Source organism: Macaca fascicularis, chromosome 8 (assembly GCF_037993035.2).
Source record: "Macaca fascicularis isolate 582-1 chromosome 8, T2T-MFA8v1.1".
In the NCBI taxonomy this organism is placed as follows: Eukaryota; Metazoa; Chordata; class Mammalia; order Primates; family Cercopithecidae; genus Macaca; species Macaca fascicularis.
This window is the reverse complement of record NC_088382.1, coordinates 57,155,011-57,177,029: the sequence shown is the minus strand read 5'-3', so window position 1 is coordinate 57,177,029 and position 22,019 is coordinate 57,155,011. Positions and strand designations below refer to the sequence as shown.

General features: G+C 40.0%; 1 protein-coding gene across 37 annotated transcripts in view; it reads right to left on the bottom strand.

Annotated features, from left to right (window-relative positions):
- Positions 1-22,019, bottom strand: part of SPIDR (scaffold protein involved in DNA repair) — a 484,346-nt gene that overhangs the window by 437,841 nt on the left and 24,486 nt on the right. For 25 of the 37 annotated variants that reach the window (XR_012416420.1, XR_012416421.1, XR_012416419.1 and 22 more), the window contains exons 2-5: positions 15,394-15,549; positions 11,395-11,461; positions 3,208-3,387; positions 89-252 (exon numbers count right to left, since the gene is read on the bottom strand). Coding sequence is in view for 27 of the 37 variants with exons in the window: in XM_065519183.2 (XP_065375255.1) it covers positions 89-252; positions 3,208-3,387; positions 11,395-11,461; positions 15,394-15,549 (567 nt within the window). In the remaining 10 variants the exon portion in view is untranslated. Of the gene's footprint in view, positions 1-88; positions 253-3,207; positions 3,388-11,394; positions 11,462-15,393; positions 15,552-22,019 lie in introns of those variants that run through there. The other 12 variants (XM_073998779.1, XM_073998781.1, XM_073998791.1 and 9 more) reach the window with 3 other exon arrangements.

Sequence of the window (22,019 nt, the reverse complement as noted above, 5' to 3'; positions counted from 1 at the left end):
CACACACACACACACACACACACACACAACAACTATGATTAGCAGATGTTATACAGAGACTAAAAGTTTTGAAATAATTCATTCTTACCTTGGGAAGCTCCGATAGCTTCTCATCACTTGTCAAAGACTGATTACTTGCACAAGAAGCACAGTCTGAGATTTCCACAGCACCCTCATCATCTTCAAATTCATTACAGTCACTAGCCTCTGCCCTGTCACTGTCGATCTCCCAGTCAATAAACTGTAATTCACCTAAAAAATACAATTTTTAACTTGCTTAATTATCTCCTTAATCTTTCACTTTTAAATCTCCTTTATTCTTAGTAGTTATCCATGTCACTTAGTAATTTTAAAAAACATATCTAGGGCCAGGCACAAGGCTCATGCCTATAATCCTAGAGCTCTGGGAGGCCAGGGTGGGCAGAATGCCAAAACTCAGGAGTTCAAGACCAGCCTGGTCAACAAGATGAAATGCTGTCTCTATTAAAAATACAAAAAATTAGCTGGACATGGCAGCGCACATCTATAGTCCCAGCTACTCAGGTGGCTGAGGCACCAGAATCGCCTGAACCCGGGAAGTGGAGGTTGCAGTGAGCCGAGATCGTGCCACTCAACTCCAGCCGGGGCAACAGAACGAGACTCTGTCTCAAAAAAAAAAAAATTTAGACAGTGAAAAGTATATTTCTACTCTCATCTCAAATCACTGTTTCTCCCAAATCTTACTCCAACTCCAATTTTAAGTTAACTACTTTTATTGTTTCTGTATCCTTGTAGAGTTTCTCCAGCATGTTTAAGCAAATAAACTATGTATTATTTTTTCCTCCTTTCTTACATGGCTAGACTTTTTCACTAAATATAATTAAGAGGATACAGTAGGATTGCTTGAGCCCAGGAGTTTGAAGTTACAGTGAGCTATGATCCACTGCACTCCAGCCTCGGTGACAGAGCAAGACCTCATCTCTTAAAAAAAACAGCCACTATAATGATTTTAACAGACTGAAGGTCCAGCCACCACTGAGAGAAGCAGATGCATAATGGCAACTGCTTCCCACATAAACATCAAATTCAGTCATGGAAGCCAGGCAGGGGAACACATTAGAGATTTTCCAGGCTGCTGAACCTTCCCAACAGGAAGCCAGGGACAGACAAGGGAAAAACACAAATGCCCTCAGAGCTGCCGCCAGTATCACACATCTTTGCAGCACTCGTTCATTCATTCACTCCTTCATTCATTAGACAAAGCAAGTGCCTAAAAAGAGCCCATCACACCATTCAAGATACTCACAATACGAAATAAATACAAGAGAGAAAACAGCACCATTCCTAGCCTGAAGTAGCCCACAAATTAATACATATTGCAATGTGATGCATGCTATGAAATAACTGGCGCTTTCATCACAAAACTTTTGTGGTCACAAAACTTTTAAAAAACAGGAAGACTGCTACTATTACACTTAAATTTGCATTTCACAGATGAGGAAATTGGATCTCCAATAATTTAAGAGATTTTCCGAAAGTTATAAAAACTTTTAGACAATTGCTAAAAACCAAATGGAAGGGAGGCTGGGCACGATGGCTCACATGTGTAATCCCAGCACTTTGGGAGGCACAAACCATACTATTTACCCATAAAAAGCATAAACTTTGTATTCTGAAATGTATGAAGACAAACCAAGAGTTATGTAACAATAAATTTAATTTACTATGGTCGAATTGCTATCAGCTTATATATAATCCTAAAATACCACTTCACCTGGTAACTACTAAAATGTCAATGGAATTAATAGTTACCAAAATGACATACAAAGTGGTCAAAAGAATTTAACTACCCTCCCGAGAAGCTGTCTCTGTACAAACCTAACCCTAGGTAACTAACATGAACTGTCAAGAGTTAAAAGTCACAAGCTTATTTTGAAAACATTAAGACATTTAAATATTCTACAGATTATTTGTATATTTTAAAAATTCTAAAAGGACATGATTTCCATAATTCTACATCTGTGGTTATCAACTAGGGGTAATTTTTGTCCTTCAGGGGACCCTTGACAACATCTGGAGACATCTCTGGTTATCATCACTGTGGTTGGGATCCTACCGTGACCCAGCAGGTAAAGGCAAGGGACACGGCAGAATATCCTATAGGCAGAGGAAGGTGCTACTCCCCATAACAAAGAATCATCTGGCCCAAAATGTCAAGAGTGTCAAGGATAAGAAACTCTGCTTTCAATTGTTTAAAACATGACACAATATAAAACGCCATCTGAATAGAAATTTGTCAGTACGTTACACCTCTACCACACACTGGTTGTCACAGTATTTACCCAACAGGTTGGGAAGAAGGCAGTGTGGGCGTGGCACTGTGTAGAAGGTGAAAGAACTGGCTATGGGCCGGGCGCGGTGGCTCACGCCTGTAATCCCAGCACTTTGGGAGGCCGAGGCGGGCGGATCACAAGGTCAGGAGATCGAGACCACGGTGAAACCCCGTCTCTACTAAAAATACAAAAAATTAGCCGGGCGCGGTTGTGGGCGCCTGTAGTCCCAGCTGCTCGGGAGGCTGAGGCAGGAGAATGGCGTGAACCCGGGAGGCGGAGCTTGCAGTGAGCCGAGATCGCGCCACTGCACTCCAGCCTGGGCTGGGCGACAGAGCGAGACCCGGTCTCAAAAAAAAAAAAAAAAAAAAAAAAAAAAAAAAAGAACTGGCTATGGAGCAGAGAGACCTAAAATGGAATGCCAATCCATTCCATCAGTCCAAGCTTAAGTTGTTAACTATAAAAATAATATCTGTAATACCTATCTCCTAGAGTTGTTTTGAGAAATATTAAACAAGAAAATGTTTCTGAAGTGTTTAGCATAGAGGGTGGAACTCAGTAAAATCCTAACTATTAGAAAGGAATTTAATTTTCATTCTCTGGGACAAATGCCTAAAGGTGCAGTTGCTGGGCTATATGGTAATTGCATGCTTAGTCTTTAAGAAACTGCCAGACTCTTTTCCAGAGTGGTTGTACCATTTTACTGTACACCTGCAATGTACTGGTGATCCAGTTTCTCCACAACCTCACCAGCATTTGGTATTGTCACTATTTTTTATTGTAGCCATTCTGATAGGTGGAATGTTAATGATAAATACTAGAAAGGAATGTAAGTTTCTTCCAATATTAAATCCAATATTTAACAGAAACTGGATTTCTAACAAAATTATCAATTTACCTTCACTAGTCCCATCTTCTGGACACACAATGTTCCTGTTACAAAATCTGTCTATTCTAGAGCAATGTCCATTATCTCTCTGTAATTGAGAAAGTGTCTTATCTTCATCCGAAAAATCACTTCCACTGGAACTCCATGTTATATCTGTAAGCCCACTGGTGCTTTTAAATGTGGTAGTTTCTGTTGAAGAAAAAGAAAGCACATAAATATCATCTCCTTATATGGTCATTTATCAGAATACAATTTTATGTGTGTAATTTTGCCAAAGTCACGAATACACAAAACTCTGTGATAGGAAAAGCAATGTCTACGTCAAATCTTTCTACCTGAAGTTCTATGCACAATCTCACTAACATTCTCTTGAGTTCGAAGCCAAGTTCCAAGAAGAAAAAGAAGTAGAACTGGTTAAGTTATACAAAAAAAGGAAAGTGACTAGAGCACAAAAGAACACCAGAAAAATAAGACCTGAAATAACATTTTATAAAAGTATAACTTCCTGGGGTATTTGATGAAAACAAAAAATTTTTTAAAATGCAAAACACAAAGTCAAAACTTATGAGTAACAGGAATGCTTCTGTGTGCTTCCTTTGCCGTGCTAAGAGCTCTGGGAGCAGGGTGCTTAAAACACTTAAGACCAAACATTGTATTTAATTACACTTTTTATTTTGAGATAATATTAGATTTATATACAGTTGTAAGAAACAACAGAGAAAACTCTTGTATCCATCACCCAGTCCCTCCAATGGTAACATCTTGCAAAACTGTAGTACAACACAACCAGGATACTGACACTCATCCAGTCAAGATACAGATCACTTCTATCACCACAGGATGCCTTGCATTACCTTTTTATAGCTACACCATCTCCTGGCCCCATACCAATCCCTGAACTCCGTCAACCACTACTCATTTTTGCATTTCTGTAATTCTGTCATTATAAAAATGTTATATAATCAAGACCAGCCTGGCCAACATGGCGAAACCCCATCTCTACTAAAAACACAAAAAAATTAGCCGGGCGTGGTTGCAGGTACCTGTAATCTCAGCTACTTGGGGAGGCTGAGGCAGGAGAATTGCTTGAACCCAGGAGGCAGAGGTTGCAGTGAGCCAAGATTGAGCCACTGCACTCCAGCCTGGGCAACAAGAGCGAAACTCCATCTCTCTCTGTCTCCGTCTCTCTCCCTTTCTCTCTCCTCTCTCTCTCTCTCTCTCTCTCTCCTCTCTCTCTCTCTCACACACACACACACACACACACACACACACACACACACACACAGGTTATATAAATAAAATCACTATGTAACCTTTTAGGATTGACTTTTTTCACTCAGAATAATTTCTTAGATATTCATCTAAGTTATCAACATTTATTTTCTTTTTATTACTGAATAGTACACCATGATACTATGCACCATAGTTTGTTTAATCATTCACCTACTGAAGGACATCTGTGTTGTTTCTAGTTTGGGGCTATTATGAACAAAGCTGCTTATAAACATCTGTGTACAAGATGCTATGTAAATTTAATTTTCATTCTCTGGGACAAATGCCTAAGCATGCAGTTGCTGGGTTATATGGTAATTGCATGTTTAGTCTTTAAGAAATCACCAGACTGCTCTCCAGAGTGGTTGTACCATTTTACTGTACACCTGCAATGTACTGGTGATCCAGTCTCTCCACAACCTCACCAGCATTTGGTATTGCCACTATTTTTTATTATAGCCATTCAAATAGGTGGAAAACGTAGCCAGAATGGGGCTATTTCATCTTGGTAGAATCAAAAGTCAACAACAAACTTTTCTGATATTGGTCAGAAAAGGAATATATACCTAATAAAACTCAATTATTCTGTTTATATTCATAATTATAAATATAATGCTAAAATATATATATGTACATATATACATACATATCTTATCCTACGTGGTATATTTGATATATTTCAAAGCGCATTTCAATACACTATGAAATGAAGAGATTAGATATTTATAAAATTCATGTTTTACAAAAAATAAACCTAGGCTTCATCAGATACATATTTACAGAACCCCTCTGATACAGTAAACCATGAGGAAACAAAAAAAACTCCAGCCTAGGCAACACAGTGAGACCCAATCTCTACAAAAAATTAAAAAATTAGCTGAGCATAGTGGTGCATGCCTGTAGTCCCAGCTACTTGGAAGTCTGAAGCAGGAGGACGAGTTTAAGAGCAAATGTTTGAGGCTGCAGTGAGCTATGACTGCACCACGGCACTCCATCCTGAGTGACAGAGTAAGATCCCATCTCTAAAAAAGAAAAGAAAAGAAAAGAAAAGAGAAAAGAAAAGAAAACTCTTTCCCACAAGGAACATGTGTGGTCTGGAAGGAAACACTAATCATGAAAAAAACTAACACTATACCAGACGTATGTCATGGAATAGTGGTGGCACAAAAAAACTGAATGTTCCACTTTGCATTGATCAGGAAAAGAGGATTCACTAACACGATGTCTGAAAAAACAGTATTTACAAAGGCAAAAAACATGGAATAGTCAACATTTACTGAACACTTACTACTTTGTGCCACAAACATCTAGAATTACTGAAGTGGCCTATTGTTCATGTTATAAAAGGAAAAATAAACTATTCAGAACATCCTAAGAATCTATATCTATCTAAAAAGCTAATAAACTGGGTACTTCCAAGAGACATTATCGATCTCTCTCATTATTGTGCATTTGAAAAGTAAGTCAAGAAGCAAGTTATCGACCGGGAGCGGTGGCTCACGCTTGTAATCCCAGACTTCGGGAAGCCGAGGTGGGTGGATCACGAGGTCAGAAGCTCAACACCAGGCTGGCCAAGATGGTGAAACCCCATCTCTACTAAAAATACAAAAAATTAGCCAGGCGTGGTTGTGGGGGCCTGTAATCCCAGCTACTCCAGAGACTGAGGCAGACAACTGCTTGAACCCAGGAGGTGGAGGTCGCAGTGAGCAGAGATCGCGCCACTGCACTCTAGCCTGGGTGACAGAGTGAGACATCATCTCAAAAAAAAAAAGAAAAGAAAAGGAAGTTATCACTATTTGCAAATTATAAAATGAATTCATGGAAAAGTCAAGAAACCAACTGAAAAATTACTACCATTAATAAGAAAGTCCAATAAAGGTGGCAAGGTACAAACTATGATACGAAATCAAATTTAAAGCAGTAGAAAAAACAATAAAATACCTACAAGAAACTTAAGTGTCGCGGGAAGTCAGGGACCCCAAATGGAGGGACCAGCTGGAACCATGGCAGAGGAACATAAATTGTGAAGTATCATTTTAATATGGACATATATCAGTTCCCAAAATTAATACTTTTACAATTTCTGTACTTCAATCTCTGAACATAAATTGTGAAGATTTCATTCTAATATAGACATTTATCACTTCCCAAATAATACTTTTATAATTTCTTATGCCTGTCTTTAATCTCTCAATCCTGTTATCTTCATAAGGTGAGAATGTACCTCATCTCAGGACCACTATTGTGTTAAACTGTACAAATTGATTGTAAAACACATGTGTTTGAACAATATGAAATCAGTGCACCTTGAAAAAAAAGAGAACAGCAATTTTCAGGGAACAAGGGAAGACAACCATAAGGTCTGATGGCCTGTGGGGTTGGGCAGAATAGAGCCATATTTTTCTTCTTGCAGAGAGCCTATAAACGGACATGCAAGTAGGGAAGATACCACTAAATTCTTTTCCCAGCAAGGAATATTAATAATTAAAACCCTGGGGAATTGAATGCATTCCTGGGGGGAGGTCTATAAATGGCCTCTCTGGGAGTCTCTCTCCTATGTGGTTGAGATAAGGACTGGTCTCCTGCAGTACCCTCAGGCATAATAGGGTGGGGGAAAAAACCCACCCTGGTGAATTTGAGGTCAGACAGGTTTCTCTTCTCAAACCCTGTTTTCTGTTGTTTAAGATGTTTATCAAGACAATACGTGCACAGCTGAATATAGACCCTTCTCAGGAGTTTTTGATTTCGCCCTTTGCCTTGTGATCTTTGCTTTGCCCTTTGCCTTGTGATCTTTATTGTCCTCAGAAGCATGTGATCTTTGTTCTTCTTTTTGCCCTTTGAAGCATGTGATCTTTGTGACCTACTCCCTGTTCGTATACCCACTCCCCTTTTGAAGTCCTTAATAAAAACCTGCTAGTTTTGCTGTTCAGGTGGGCATCATGGTCCTACCGATATGTGATGTCACCCCTGGAGGCCCAGTAGTAAAATTCCTCTCTTTGTACTCTTTATTTCTCAGCTGGCCAACACTTAGCTAAAATAGAAAGAACCTATGTTGAAATACTGGGGGTGGGTTCCCCTGATACTTAAGAGACATGTAAAACCAAAGTACATGTTTTTAGACTTCAAAAGAACATAAAAGAACAAACAGAAAGACATATACTAAGATTTTGGATGATCTGATCAGAAAAAACTGACCTCACTGCCTTGAGGCTGAGCATCTTTTCATACATTTGAAAATCATTTATATTTCCTTTTTTGAAAGCAGTCCCTCCATAACCATTATTTTTGCAACAGTTATCTTTTTTCCCCTAGATTAAGTTCTGACGGTTCTTTATGAGAAAGATCAGCCTTGGTCTGTGACATGAGTCACAATATTTTCCCTGGTTTTTCTGAATTTTAAATTTTGTTTATGTATGTGTAATTTTTTGTAAGAGATGTGGTCTTGCTATGTCGCCCAGGATGGACTGCAGCAGCTGTACACAGGCCTGACCACAGCACACTGCAGCCTCAAACTCCTGGGCTCAAGTGATCTTCCTGCCCTATACAATACCAGACTTATATATGTAATTTTGGCCATGCTATTTTTCCCTTTAGGTTTAGGTGAATTTACAGCTTTATTCGTACAGTTCCTATGTTATGAATCATTCATTGAAAAGCACTTCCCAAATGTAATGCCTTTTTTCGGCCAGCAGCTGTGGTGCCTGAGAGGCACATCCAGGCAGTTTAGCTTCTGAGTCCATGTTCTTAACCATTATGCGTGGCTCCCAAGTCAGAGAGACCTGCAGTTGTTTTCACGATTAGTGTGAGTATCTAAGAAAATAAGTCTGATGCTTATGTACCATCTAATTTAAAAGACAGGATAATCATTAGTTATGTCATTCAAAACCTCAGAGACCAGGACTCTAGATTTATAAATCCATGAATTATAGGCACCTGACTGCACAACTAGATAGTTAAAACCACTACCATCTCAAAAAAAAAAAAAAAAAACCACTACCAGGAATTGATTAGCAACTCATTTTACTTGCTGAAAAGAGGGTGTCCTTGATATCAAGGCTCATTCCAATGGAACCGTAGGATAAATATTAGCCAGACTGAACATTTCTGGGTGCCCACTGTGGGCTAGGCACTGTCCTAGCACCCGGTGTTATGAGCTGAACTGTGTTCCCGCCCCGCCCCCCAAAATTCATATGTTGAAGTCCTAACCTTCTGTACCTCAGAATGTAACTTTATTTGGAGACAGGGTCTTCATAGAGGTAATCAAATTCAAGTAAGGTAATTAGGGTGGGCCCTAATCCAAGATGACTGAAATCCTTATAAGGGGAAATCTGGACACAAAGACAGACATGCACAGAGAAAACAATGTGAAGAGACCTGGGGAAGAGACAGAGGAAGAACGCAGTATCTACAAGCCAAGGAGAGAGGTCTAGAACAGATTCTTCCCCCACAGCCCTCAGAATGAACCAACCCTGCCAACAGCTTCATTTTGGAGACTGGCCTACAGAACTGTGAGACAGTCAGTTTCTGCTGATTAAAGCCACCCAGTTTGTGGTACTTCCAAAGGCCATAATACAGCCTTTGGAAACTAGTTCAGCAGTGATATAAAGATGAGCAACAGATGGGGTCTGCCCTTAAGAAGCCAGTGGTCTAGTGGGGAAACAGGCAGGTCAAGAAATAATAATTATTAGTAATTTTTTATTAGCCGGATAATTTTAGTTTTTTCCTCTTCTCATTAGTGTCAATTGCTATAATATTCAAAGATCAAGTTAATTTTGGTTTCTAAACTTTTATAATATGTCGGGGGGAAAAGTATTTTTCTTTAGCAGATATGGCTTGAATCTTCTCTGGAGATTTTAAACATGTATAAGTAAATTCAACTTTGAAAAAGAAACATTAAATAAGTTGTTACCTTGTATTTCATAACAAAAATACATTTTTGGATGATTTTCCCATGCCACTACTTATTTGACCCATACTCTGGTGTACTTTCTACTCTATAGAATGATCAATATATTCTGAAAGGTTAGAAGAGCTTGTATGAATGTACAGTTACTTTATTTATAACATACGCAGCTTGCTAAGGCAAAAAATCATTATTAATAACTTAATAAAGGCTCGCTATTTGTAGTGGAGACTGATAGAAAAAGAGACTCGAGGAATTTCGTAGAACTGGTTCATTTTTAACAGGTTCATTTAAACTAATACTGAAGTATTAGTTTAAGACATCCTATTAACAAAAATTCCAGGATAAAAATTCTATACTACATTTTGGGTGAGGAGGCAGTATTTTTATGACAGCTGGGAAGCAGAGTTGGGGAACATGCTTTTGTAATGTGTGCCTAAGGTCAGAGGCTTGTCTCCGCCAACAGCTTCTGCAATTCCATCAGAAGATTATAGTATTTAAAAGATGTGTACACTTTATTTCATAATACAACATTTTATAAATTTTAAAGAAACATTTTTGGTAAATTTTCTTTTTCATTTGTATAGAAAAGAATGCATGTCACTGAAATAATAACATGGTTTAGAATGTCACAGAAAGTTATGCCACTGACATATGAGCAACTGCTGTCATCAATCAAGCACCTACTGAAGCACCTCTAGGCATTTAATCTACTATTTTTAGCTCACTTAATATTCATAATAACCCAATGATTATACCCATTCTCCAGATACAAAACTGAGACTGCGAATGTTTAGCTTAGTTTTCAAAGATTATAGAGCTAGGATGCAGCAAGATCCCGGAAGTCACAAGCCCTCACTCTTCCTACACACCCACAGCGGGGCTGACTGCCTGTGGCGGCAGAACCAGCGGCCTACCTAATATCCACCCACCCCCTCTTCATTACTAATAACCCCAGTTTTCTTTAGCAGCAACATACCTATCTAAAAATCCTTAATTTCACTAAAGTATCTTTAGTGGAGGTGACCCTTTGTAACAGGTTCTAGTCAAAGGTAGACTAGACTGGGAAGGGCATTCCTTCCCAAAAGAAAGGCAAAGCTGACTTGGCAAAAATCCTCAGCACCTACACTATTCCAAGAATTCAGCCTGGAGAATTCAGCCACCACCTACCGACCGTAAGAACCAATCCCACACTCAGGCTACAGAATTCAGAAAGAATTTAGCCCTCTGGATGTCCTGCTGCAGGAGACAAATTCAACCTCATTTATCCAAATACTCTAGTGTTTGAACAGTTTTCTACTACTTATTTAAAGTTCCCTAATTCATCAAGAAAGAATTTCAGAGCCTGAAGCAGTATAGTTCTTTTGGCATAGGTCACGTTTCCTTCCCAAATCTGATTTAAAAAAAAAAAAAACCACACAAAACCCTGGAGCTATGAGCATGAGCTAAACCTACTGGGCTCTGTGATAAAAATGAACTCAGGGGCCAAGCACGGTGGCTCACGCCTGTAATCCAGCAATTTGGGAGGCCAAGGCAGGCAGATCATGAGGTCAGGAGATGAAGACCACCCTGGCTAACACGGTGAAACTCCATCTCTACTAAAAACACACAAAAAAATTAGTTGGGCACGGTGGCGGGCACCTGTAGTCCCAACTACTCGGGAGCCTGGGGCAGGAGAATGGCGTGAACCTGGGAGGTGGAGCTTGCAGTGAGCCGAGGTCACACCACTGCACTCCAGCCTGGGCGACAGAGCGAGACTCTGTCTCAAAAAAAAAAAAAAAAGAACTCAGCAAGGACACACAAAAAAATGTTAGTTAGGCGGGCAGGAGAAATAGGGTAGATGGTGACAGCGATGACAGAGTTCTCAAAAATACCTTTTTACCTTGTCTTGATGTTTTTTAACTATGAATATAGTCTCCCCAAACCATGTAACTTTTTTAAAAAAACAAATTTTTAAAATAATCACAGAAGGATTTATTAGTCTTATATCTTCTCTGTCAAGAAATCAACAAAATAGTTACCTTGCTTGGGTCTAGGGGATAATTCAAGGTGTTTTTCTGTAATCGTCTTCTCTTCAGCTGTTAATGACTGCAGGCAAAATAATAATCATGGAATTTATGTGACAAATGCAAAAAAAAACTTTTATAAAATATTCAAAATCTTAAACTATACTCTCCTTAACATATTCTTCTCTGATTTCCTTTACCAATTCACCAATTTCAGTATTCCCAAAGCATGTACTCCTTATATATTTATAAATTTGTTGTATTTTTCCAGAATCTAAAGAGATCTGACTGACCAAAACGTTTCATATTAACATTCAATGTAATATCTGCTCACTCATATGACTCTGACTGCCTATGAGGTACTCATTACTACTCATAACCAAATATCTTGAGTTTGTAATAGCATTCCTCCGTAAGTACACAAACACACAAAAATTATCCAGAACATCTCATTGCCAAAAGATTCTGAATATACAGGCATACCTTGTTTTATTGTGCTTCACAGATAAAGCATTTTTTACAAATTGAAAATTTCTGGCAATCCTGTGTCAACCAATTCTGTGTGCCATTTTTCCAACAGCATCTGCTCACCTATAAACTTGTGTCTCTGTGTCATATTTTGATAATTATCCCAAGATTTCAAACTTTATCATTATTATTAAATCTGCTATGATGGTCTGTGATCAGTGATCTCTGGTATTACTACTGTAACTGATTTGGGGTGCCATGGTCAAAACCAATATAAGAGAGCAAAATTAATAAATGCTGTGTGTGTTCTGACTGCTCCACCAACCAGCTGCTCCTCCATCTCTTGCCTTCTCCTTAGGCCTCCTATTCTCTGCAACACAACAATATTAACATTAAGTCAATTAACAACCTTACAGTGGCCTCAAAGTGCTCAAACAAAGGAAGAACTGAATGTTTCACACCTTAAATCAAAAGTTGGAAATGGCCGGGCGCAGTGGCTCACACCCGTAATCCCAGCACTTTGGGAGGCCAAAGTGAGTAAATCACCTAAGGTGAGGAATTCGAGACCAGCCTGACCAACATGATGAAACCCCGTGGCTACTAAAAATACAAAAATTAGCTGGGCGTGGTGGCAGGCGCCTGTAATCCCAGCTACTCGGGAGGCTGAGGCAGGAGAATTACTTGAACCTGGGAGGCGGAGGTTGCAGTGAGCCAAGATTGCACCACCCCAAGTGACAGAGACTCCATCTCAAAAAAAAAAAAAAAAGTAAAGAAAAGCTGGAAATGATAAAGCTTAGGTAGGAAGGCATGGCAAAAACTAAGATAGGCTAAAATTTAGACCTCTTGTACCAAATTGTTAAGCCAGTTGTGAATGCAAAGGAAAGTTCTTGAATGAAACTGACAGTGCTACTCCAGTGAATACACAAATGATAAGAAAGTAAAACAGCACTATTGCTAATACAGAGTTTTAGCAATCTGGATAGAAAATTGAACCGCTATAACATTCCTTTAAGCCAGAGCAGAATTCAGAGCAAGGTCCTAACTCTCTTCAATTCTACGAAGGCTGAGAGAGGTGAAGCTGGAGAAGAAAAGTCTGCAACTAGCAGAGGGTGGTTCATGAACAAATCATCTCCATAACATAAAAGTACAAGGTAATGCAGCAAGTGATCTAGAAGATCTAGTTAACATCACTGATGAAGGTAGCTATGCTAAATAATAGATTTTCAATAGAGATGGAAGAGCCTTATATTAGAAGATGATGCCATTTAAGACTTTCGTAGCTAGAGAGAAGTCAATGCTTGGCAATAAAGCTTCAAAGAACAGACTGATACTCATATTAGGGGCTAATGCAGCTGGTAACATTAAGTTGAAGCCAATGCTCATGTATCATTCTGAAAATTCTAGCGCCCATATGATAAATCTGCTCTGCCTGTGCTCTATAAATGTAACAACAAAGCCTGGATGACAGCACATCTCTTTACAGCATTCTTTACTGTAATACTTTAAGTCCACTGTTGAGACCTGCTCAGAAAAAAAAAGATTTCTTTCAAACTATTACTGCTGACTGACAATGCACCTGGTCACCCAAGAGCTCTGATTGAGAAGCACAAGGAGATTAACGTTATTTTCATGCCTGCTAACACCACTTCCATTCTGCAACCTATGGATCAAGGGGTGATTCTGACTTTCAAGTCTTATTATTTCAGATATACATGTCACATGGCTGTAGCTGCCATAGATAGTGACTCCTCTGATGGACCTGGGCAAAGTAAATTGAAAACTTTCAGGAAAATATTCACCATTCTATGTGCCATTAAGAACATTCATGATTAATGACAGAAGGTCAAAATATCAGCATTAACAGGAGTTTGGAAGAAGTTGATTCCAACCCTTATGTATGACTGAGGAGTTCAAGACTTCAGCAGAAAAACTGATGTGATAGAAACAGCAAGAGAACTAGAATTAGAAGTGCAACCTGAACATATGACTGAATTGCTGTAATCTTCTAAGAGTTGAATGGATGAAGAGTTACTTCTTACGGATGAACAAATAAAGTAGTTTCTGGAGATAAAATCTACTCCTGGTGAAAATGCTGTGAACATTGTTGAAGTGATAACAAGGAATTTAGAATATCCTATAAACTTAGTTGATAAAGCAGTGTCAGGCTTTGGAAGGATTGAGTCCAATTTTGAAAGAAGTTCTATTACAGGTCAAATATTATCAGCATCACATGCTACTCAGTAATCTTTCATGAAAGGAATAGTAAATAGATGTGGTAAACTTCACTTTTACCCTATTTTAGGACACTGCCACAGCCACCCCAACCTTCAACCACCAACCTGATCAGTCAGCAGCCATCAGCATCAAAGCAAGACTCTCTCCCAGCAAAAAGATTACACCTTGGTGAAGGCTCCTATGATTGTTAGCATTTTTTTTTAGCAATAAAATATTGTTAAATTAAGGTATATACATTGCTTTTTTAGACATAATACTATTGCACACTTAACAGACTACAGTATAATATAAATATAACTTTTACATATACCGAGAAATCAAAGAATTCATGTGATCACTTTATTGCGATATTCACTTTATTGTGTTGGTCCTGAACTAAACCTGCAATATCTCCAGAGTATGCCTCCAGAGTAGACGTGCATTTCTTGTGAAGAGTGGTATGCTAAATGGTTTCATCTTCTGAGAACATTCTTAGTAAACATCCTTCATTTACAAACAAAGAAGTAGAAAGGTTCTGCATGGATTAAAGAGGTACAGGTGTGAGCTGGGCATGGGGGCTCACACCTGTAATCCCAACTCTCTGGGAGGCGGAGGCAGGAGGATGACTTGCAGCCAGGGGTTAGAGACCAGCCTAGGCAACACAGCAAGACCCTGTCTCTACAGAAAGTTTTTTAAAAATTAGCCAGGTGGCCAGGCACACTGGCTTACGCCTGTAATCCCGGCACTCTGGAGGCCAAGGCAGGTGGATTACCTGAGGTCAGGAGTTCCAAACCAGCCTGGCCAACATGGTGAAACCCGGTCTCTACTAAAACTACAAAAATGAGCCGCGTATGGTGGCACGCACCTGTAATCCCAGCTACTAGAGAGGCTGAGGCAAGAGAATTGCTTGAACCTGGGAGGCGGAGGTTGCTGTGAGCCAACATAGCCCCACCGCACTCCAGCCTGGGTGACAAAGTGAGACTCTGTCTCAAAAAAAAAAAAAAAAAATTAGCCAGGCATGGTCCCAGCTATTTGACAGGCTGAGGCAAGATAGCCTGAGCCCAGGAGTTCAAGGGTTCAAGGATGCCCTGAGCTATGACTGCGCCAGCCTGGGCAACAAAGTGAGACTTTGTCTCCAAAAAAAAAAAAAAAAAAGGTGAATACTAACTTGCCACGATTATTAAAGGAATGAAAGGGAAGAAAAGGAGTGTACCAATTACAGTGTCCTGAAAGAATAAGAAAGGGAATTACAATGAAATGTAATTACAATGTTCTGAACACTCAGGATTTCCTCTTTGGCATTCAGGGAAAACAATTCTACAGATACTTTACCGGAGTCCCAGAAGCGTCCTGAAACCCTTCTCCACACCTGAGCCATGCTTCAGAGAGAGAGGCAGCTGCCCCTGCTGTCCTGAGACCTGCTCTTCTGACCTGCAGTGGTCTTTCTCCTGGAAAGGATGGGCATTCTATATCCCAACTCCTTTTTCTCTGTGGAGATGATTAACAGAAAAATCAAAACAAAAAAACACTATCAACTTCATTAAATAGACATTAAGTTAACAATTTACAATCTGAAAACCCAGAAGTGTCATTAGTAAAGGCATAGTTTTCGAATGTCTCTAAATCTTCACATAAACAGCAACTGGACAGCAAAGCCAAAAACATAGAAACACAATTAATCAGCAAACTCCAAAACACAAGTGGGTAAAGACAAACCACCAACCCTCCAAAGTCCAGCATGGTATCAGTGTCTGAGAGGACAGAAGCCAAAGTAAGAGAGCCAAGGAGGCCCTGAGAACCTAGACATCAGTGCTCACCAGGAAGCAGAGCAGGTGACAGATCTGAGAACAGCACCTGAAACTAGGTGAGAGCAGGGGCTCTACGGTAAGAAGATGTGAAGAGATGGGAGCAGCTGGGCCACCCAAAACTGGTCACCCTGGACTCCCTTCTGGGCCCCTCACTGAGAAAGTGCTGGGAGTGGAATCTACTCAGCAGCACAGGGGTGGCAGAGACACAGAAAACGTCCAGATGAGCAGAGTCAGGGAGAATCTACAAGACCAAATACACAAGTGGCCATATTTTTACAAGCCATATGAAAACAACACAAGGTATAAAAGCTATGCTGAGCCAGGTGCCATGGATCACACCTGTAATCCCAACACTTTGGGAGGCCAAGGCAGGAGGATTCCATGAGCCCAGGGGTTCAAGACCAGCCTGGGCAACACAGCTAGACCCCATTTCTAAAAAAACAAAACAAAACAAAACAAACTTTTTAGTGAGCTGGGCATGGTGGCACACGACTGTAGTTCCAGCTACTCAGGAGGCTGAACCAGGAGGATCACTTGAGCCCAGGAGTTTGAGGCTGCAGTGAGCTATGATTGCACCACTGCACTTCAACTCGGGCAACCCAGTGAGAGTCCACGTCCTTAAAAAAAGAAAAGAAAAGAAAAGCTATCCTGAATCCTGCCTCCTATCATTTCAGAAGACAGAGACATAAAAATAAGCAACAGGAAGGTATAAAAGCTAAATCCCATAAAATTATTATTAGGGAAAAACTAACGAGAATAACATCCCAACATACCAAAAAAAAAAAAAAGTACATCAAAGACACACAAAACAGATAAAATGGTAAACTACAATTTTAAAACAAGATAAAACATTCAGAATAAAAACTCAGAAATGAGGTGACAAAACTTAAGAAGTAGAATAAAATTTAAAAAGGACTAAACCAGAAGGAATCCAAGAACAAATCGGTATTACAGATATCTTAAATCTTCAGTGTAAAAGTAGTAAAAATTTAAACATAACACTATCTTACAAACTAGCCGTTTTACTCCTATTTACGCAAAGAAATAAAACTGTCTACACAGATTTTTACATACATTTTTAAAAGCATTTTTATTTGTAATAGCCAAAACCTAAAAACCACCCAAAGTCCATTGCAGTAGCTTTAAAATATGACAACAAATTCTTTAACATTGCTCCCCTCAAAACCAGCCTTTGAAAGAAAAAAACTAATTCTTTACTCTTTGAGTGAGGGCTGGATGTTGTGACTTATTTCTAGCAAATAATATCATGAGGAAAGTGACAATGTGTGACTTCTGAGAGCAGGTCATAATAGGAATTGAGGCTTCCAGCAGGCGCAGTGGCTTATGCCTGTAATTCCAACACTTTGGGAGACCAGGGCGGCCAGATCACTTGAGGCCTGGAGTTAGAGGCCAGACTGGTCAACAGGCCAAAATCTCATCTCTACTAAAAATACAAAAATCAGCTGGGTGTGGTGGTGCACACCTGTAATCTCAGCTACTCAGGAGGCTGAAGCACGAGAATCACTTCAACTCGGAAGACAGAAGTTGCAGTGAGTCGAGATCACGCCACTGCACTCCAGCCTGGACAACACAGCAAGACTCTGTCTCAAAAAAAAAAAAAAAAAAAGGCATTGCAACTTTCTCTTTGTCCATGCTGCTCTTGGATCACTTGTTTTAGTGGTTACCAGATTCCATAAGAACATGGTTGGGCATGGTGGCTCATACCTGTAATCCTAGCACTTCGGGAGGCTGAGGCGGGCAGATCACTTGAGGTCAGGAGTTTGAAACCAGCTTGGCCAACATGTTAAAACCCCATCTCTACTACAAATACAAAAATTAGCCGGGGGTGGTGGTAGAAGCCTATAATCCCAGCTACTCGGGAGGCTGAGCCAGGAGAATCGCTTGAACCCGGGAGGCAAAAATTACAGTGAGCCAAGACAGCACCACTGCACTCCAATCTGGGCAGCACAGTGAGACACCATGTCAAAAAAAAAAAGACTCAAGCATCCCTGCAAAGAGGATCCTTGGTCAGAAGATCAGAGGCTGAAGCCCACAGCCATAGAAGTTAACTATCTTTGAATTGGTATGTCAGCGAAGCCTTCAAATGACTTCAAAGCATCCAGCATCTTGACAGCAATCTCATGAAAAACCCTACGCCAGTCACCCAAATAAGCCACTCCCAAATCCCTGGCCAAAAAACTGTTAGATAATAAATGCATATTGTTTCATGCCACTAAGTTTTTGGATAATCTGTTATACCGCAATAGATAGCTAATATACCCATCAACAAATGGATGGATTTTAAAACTTGTGATATATCCATACAATACAATCGTAGTGAGCAATAAAAAAGGAATAATGGCTGGCACGGTGGCTCACGCCATAATCCCAGCACTTTGGGAGGCCGAGGTGAGTGGACTGCCAGAGGTCAGGAGTTCAAGACCAACCCTGTCTCTACTAAAAATACAAAAAAAAAAAAAAAAAATTAGCTGGGCGTGGTGGCAGGCACCTGTAATCCCAGCTACTGAGGCAGGAGAATCGCTTGAACCCAGGAGGCAGAGGTTGTAGTGAGCCAAGATCATGCCACTGCACTCCAGCCTGGGCAATAAGAGTGAAACTCCGTCTCGAAAAAAAAAAAAAAGAATGAAGTACTGAAACATGCAATAACATAATTGGATTTCAAAATAACACTAAACAAAAGAAACTAGACCATAAAAATCCATTTACATACAATTCTAGAAAACGCAAACAAATCAATAATAATAGAAAGCAGGTACACGATAGGCTAGGAATGCAAGGAAAAGAGAGGAATTACAAAGTGGCAAAGAAAAACTTTGGGACATGATTGTTATATTCGCTAAACTATTTGTAGTGATAGTTTCATGGAGATGTGTGGATCTCAAAAGTTATCAAACTGTATGCTGTAACTATAAAGTTTATATCAATTATTTACTTAATAATGCTGTTAAAAAATCAGTATAATTCAACAAAGAGAGAAACAGGTGAAAAATGATTTTTTTTGTAAATTTTATTCCTCATGCAAACTTGTCTAAGAAAAAAAAAAGGAAATTTAAAGGTTCCACAATCCAGCTCCAGTGAAGAAAGAGAAAAAGTATTCAAGAGAAATAGTATGCTTAAGTCTCTTTTGGGATCCAACATAAAGGTAACAGGAATTCCTGAAGAAGCAAATCAAAGGAATGGGACAGACAGTAAAAACCACAATTCCAGAAAACTTTACTGAATTTTAAAAAAGAACATAAGCCAAGGAGTTTGTATTTGCTAGGCTGGAAATTGTAGTGATAACACTAATCTATTCTCTAGGCTTTTTTTGCCCGTTTTTCCTTTTTTAAAACAAATGTCTGCAACAGACATATCTTCATTTCATAATATTTTTAATTTGCATTTTAAGAAAAATTTTAGGTTTGTGTTGGGAATTAAATTGAGGTTAACAATTATAACTTGATCACCTAATCAGAAATACGTCTCCACATCAATATCATTGTAGTTTAAGCAATAAGAATAAATTAAAATTAAAATACACCATTAAAACTTCCTTAACTAGTGCTATGGTCTGAACCCTGCTGTCTCCTAAAATTCATATGTTGACATCCTAATCCCCAATGCAATGCTATTAAGAGATGAGGCCTGGCCAGGAACAATGGCTCACGCCTGTAATCACAACACTTTGGGAGAGAGAGGCGGGCGGATCATGAGGTTCAGAGATCGAGACCATCCTGGCTAACATGGTGAAACCCCATCTCCACTAAAAATACAAAAATTAGCTGGGTGTGGTGGCATGCACCTGTAGTCCTAGCTACTCAGGAGGGTGAGGCAGGAGAATTGCTTGAACCCAGGAGGCAGAGGTTGCAATGAGCCGAGATCCTGCCACTGCACTCCAGCAGCCTGGCGACAGAGCAAGATCTGTCTCAAAAAAAAAAAAAAAAAAAAGAGAGAGAGATGAGGCCTTTGGAGGTGACTAGAACAGGAACCAGAGCCCCCACAAATAGGATTACCGTCCTTATGAAAAATTAGTCAGCAGCCTAAGCAACATCGTGAGACCCCATATCTACAGAATTTTTTTTTTTTTTAAAGAATTAGTGAGGCATGGTGGTACATGCCTGCAGTTCCAGCTACTTGGGAGGCTGTGGTAGGAGGATTGCTTGAGCCCAGGAAGTCAAGGCTGCAGTGAGCCATGACTGCACCACCGCATTCCAGCCTGGGTGACAGAGCAAGATCCTGTCTTTGAAAAAAATAAATAAATAAATAGCTGGATGTGGTGGCGTGTGCCTATAGTCCCAGCTATTCAAGAGGCTGGGGTGGGAGGATCACTTGAGCCTGGGAGGTCAAGGCTGCATCACTGATTACGCCACTGCATTCCAGCCTCGGTGGCAGAGTGAGATCCTATCTCCAAAAACAAAAAGCAAAAAACTACAATGATAAGCCACTTCACACTCATGAGAACAGCTACTATTTAAAAAAAGAAAAAAAAGAAAAGAAAAGAAAGAAAACAATAAGCATTGCCAAGGATGTGTAGCAATTTTAACTTTTAAGTAAAATGTTGCAGTTAAAAATTATTTGGTAGAGCCTCAAAAGTTAAACACAGCTGAGTAAGGTGGCTCATGCCTGTAATCACAGCACTTTGGGAGGCCAAGGCGGGCGAATCACGAGGTCAGGAGTTCAAGCCCAGCCTGACCAACATGGTGAAAACTCATCTCTACTAAAAATACAAAAAATTAGCCGGGCGTGGTGGCATGCACCTGTAGTCCCAGCTACTCGGGAGGCTGAGGCAGGAAAATTGCTTGAACTCAGGAGGCAGAGGTTGCAGCGAGTCAAGTTCGAGCCACTTGCACTCCAGCCTGGGTGACAGGGTGAGACTCTGTCTCAAAAAAAAAAAAAAAAAGTTAAACACAGGGTAGGGCACAACGGCTCACACCTGTAATCCCAGCACTTTAGGAGACCAAGGCAGGAGGACTACTTGGGCCCATGAGTTCAAGACCAGCCTGGGAAACATAGCGAGTCCCTACAAAAAATAAATTAGCAGGGGTGGGAATGTTCATCTGTGGTCCCAGCTACTCAGGAGGGTGAAGCGGGACAACTGCTTGAGCCCAGGAGTTTGAGGCTGCAGTAAGCTATAATCAGGCCACAGCTCTGAAGCCTGGGCAACAGAACAAGACTGTGTCTCTAAAATAAAATAAAACAAAATAGTTAAACAACCATGATCTAGCAATGCCACTGCTCAGTATATACCCAAAACTCAAACAGGGCCGGGTGTGGGGGCTCACGCCTGTAATCCCAGCACTTTGGGAGGCCGAGACGGGCAGATCACGAGGTCAGGAGATCAAGACCATCCTGGCTAACATGGTAAAACCCCTTCTCTACTAAAAATACAAAAAATTAGCCTGGCGTGTTGGCGGGTGCCTGCAGTCCCAGCTACTTGGGAGACTGAGGCAGGAGAATGTCATGAACCCGGGGGATAGGGCTTGCACTGAGATCGTGCCACTGCACTCCAGCCTGGGTGACATAGCGAGACTCCGTCTCAAAAGAAAAACAAACAAACAAACAAAAAAACCTCAGATACTTGTATACGAATGTTCATAGCAGCAATATTCACAATAGCCAAAAGGTGGAAAGAACAAATGTCCATCAATGAATGACTACATGAACAAAATGTGGAACACATAAAAAATGAAATATTAATTCAGCCTTAAAAAGGAATGAATTTCTGATACATGTTACAACATTGTTGAATCTTGAAAACATTCACAGTAAAAATAAGCCAGACACAAAAGGGCAAAGATTATATGAGGGCAATTAGAATTGACCCATATTATGAGACAAATTCACAAAGACAGAAAGTAGAACGGTTGCTAGGGGATGGGGAGGGAAGAATGAGGAGTCATAGTTTAATGAGTACAGAATTTCCATTCTGATGATTGAAAACATTCTGAAGATGGATGGTGGCGATGGCTGAAAAACAATGCTATCTTAGTTTGTTCTGGGAGCTATAACAAAATACCATAAACAGAGTGGCACAGAAACAAAAGAAATTTCTCATAGTTCTAGAGGCTGTAAAAGTTCAAGATTAAGGCACCAGCAGATTCAGCGTCTGGTGAGAGTCTGCTTCCTGGTTCATAGATGGTTTCCTGATTC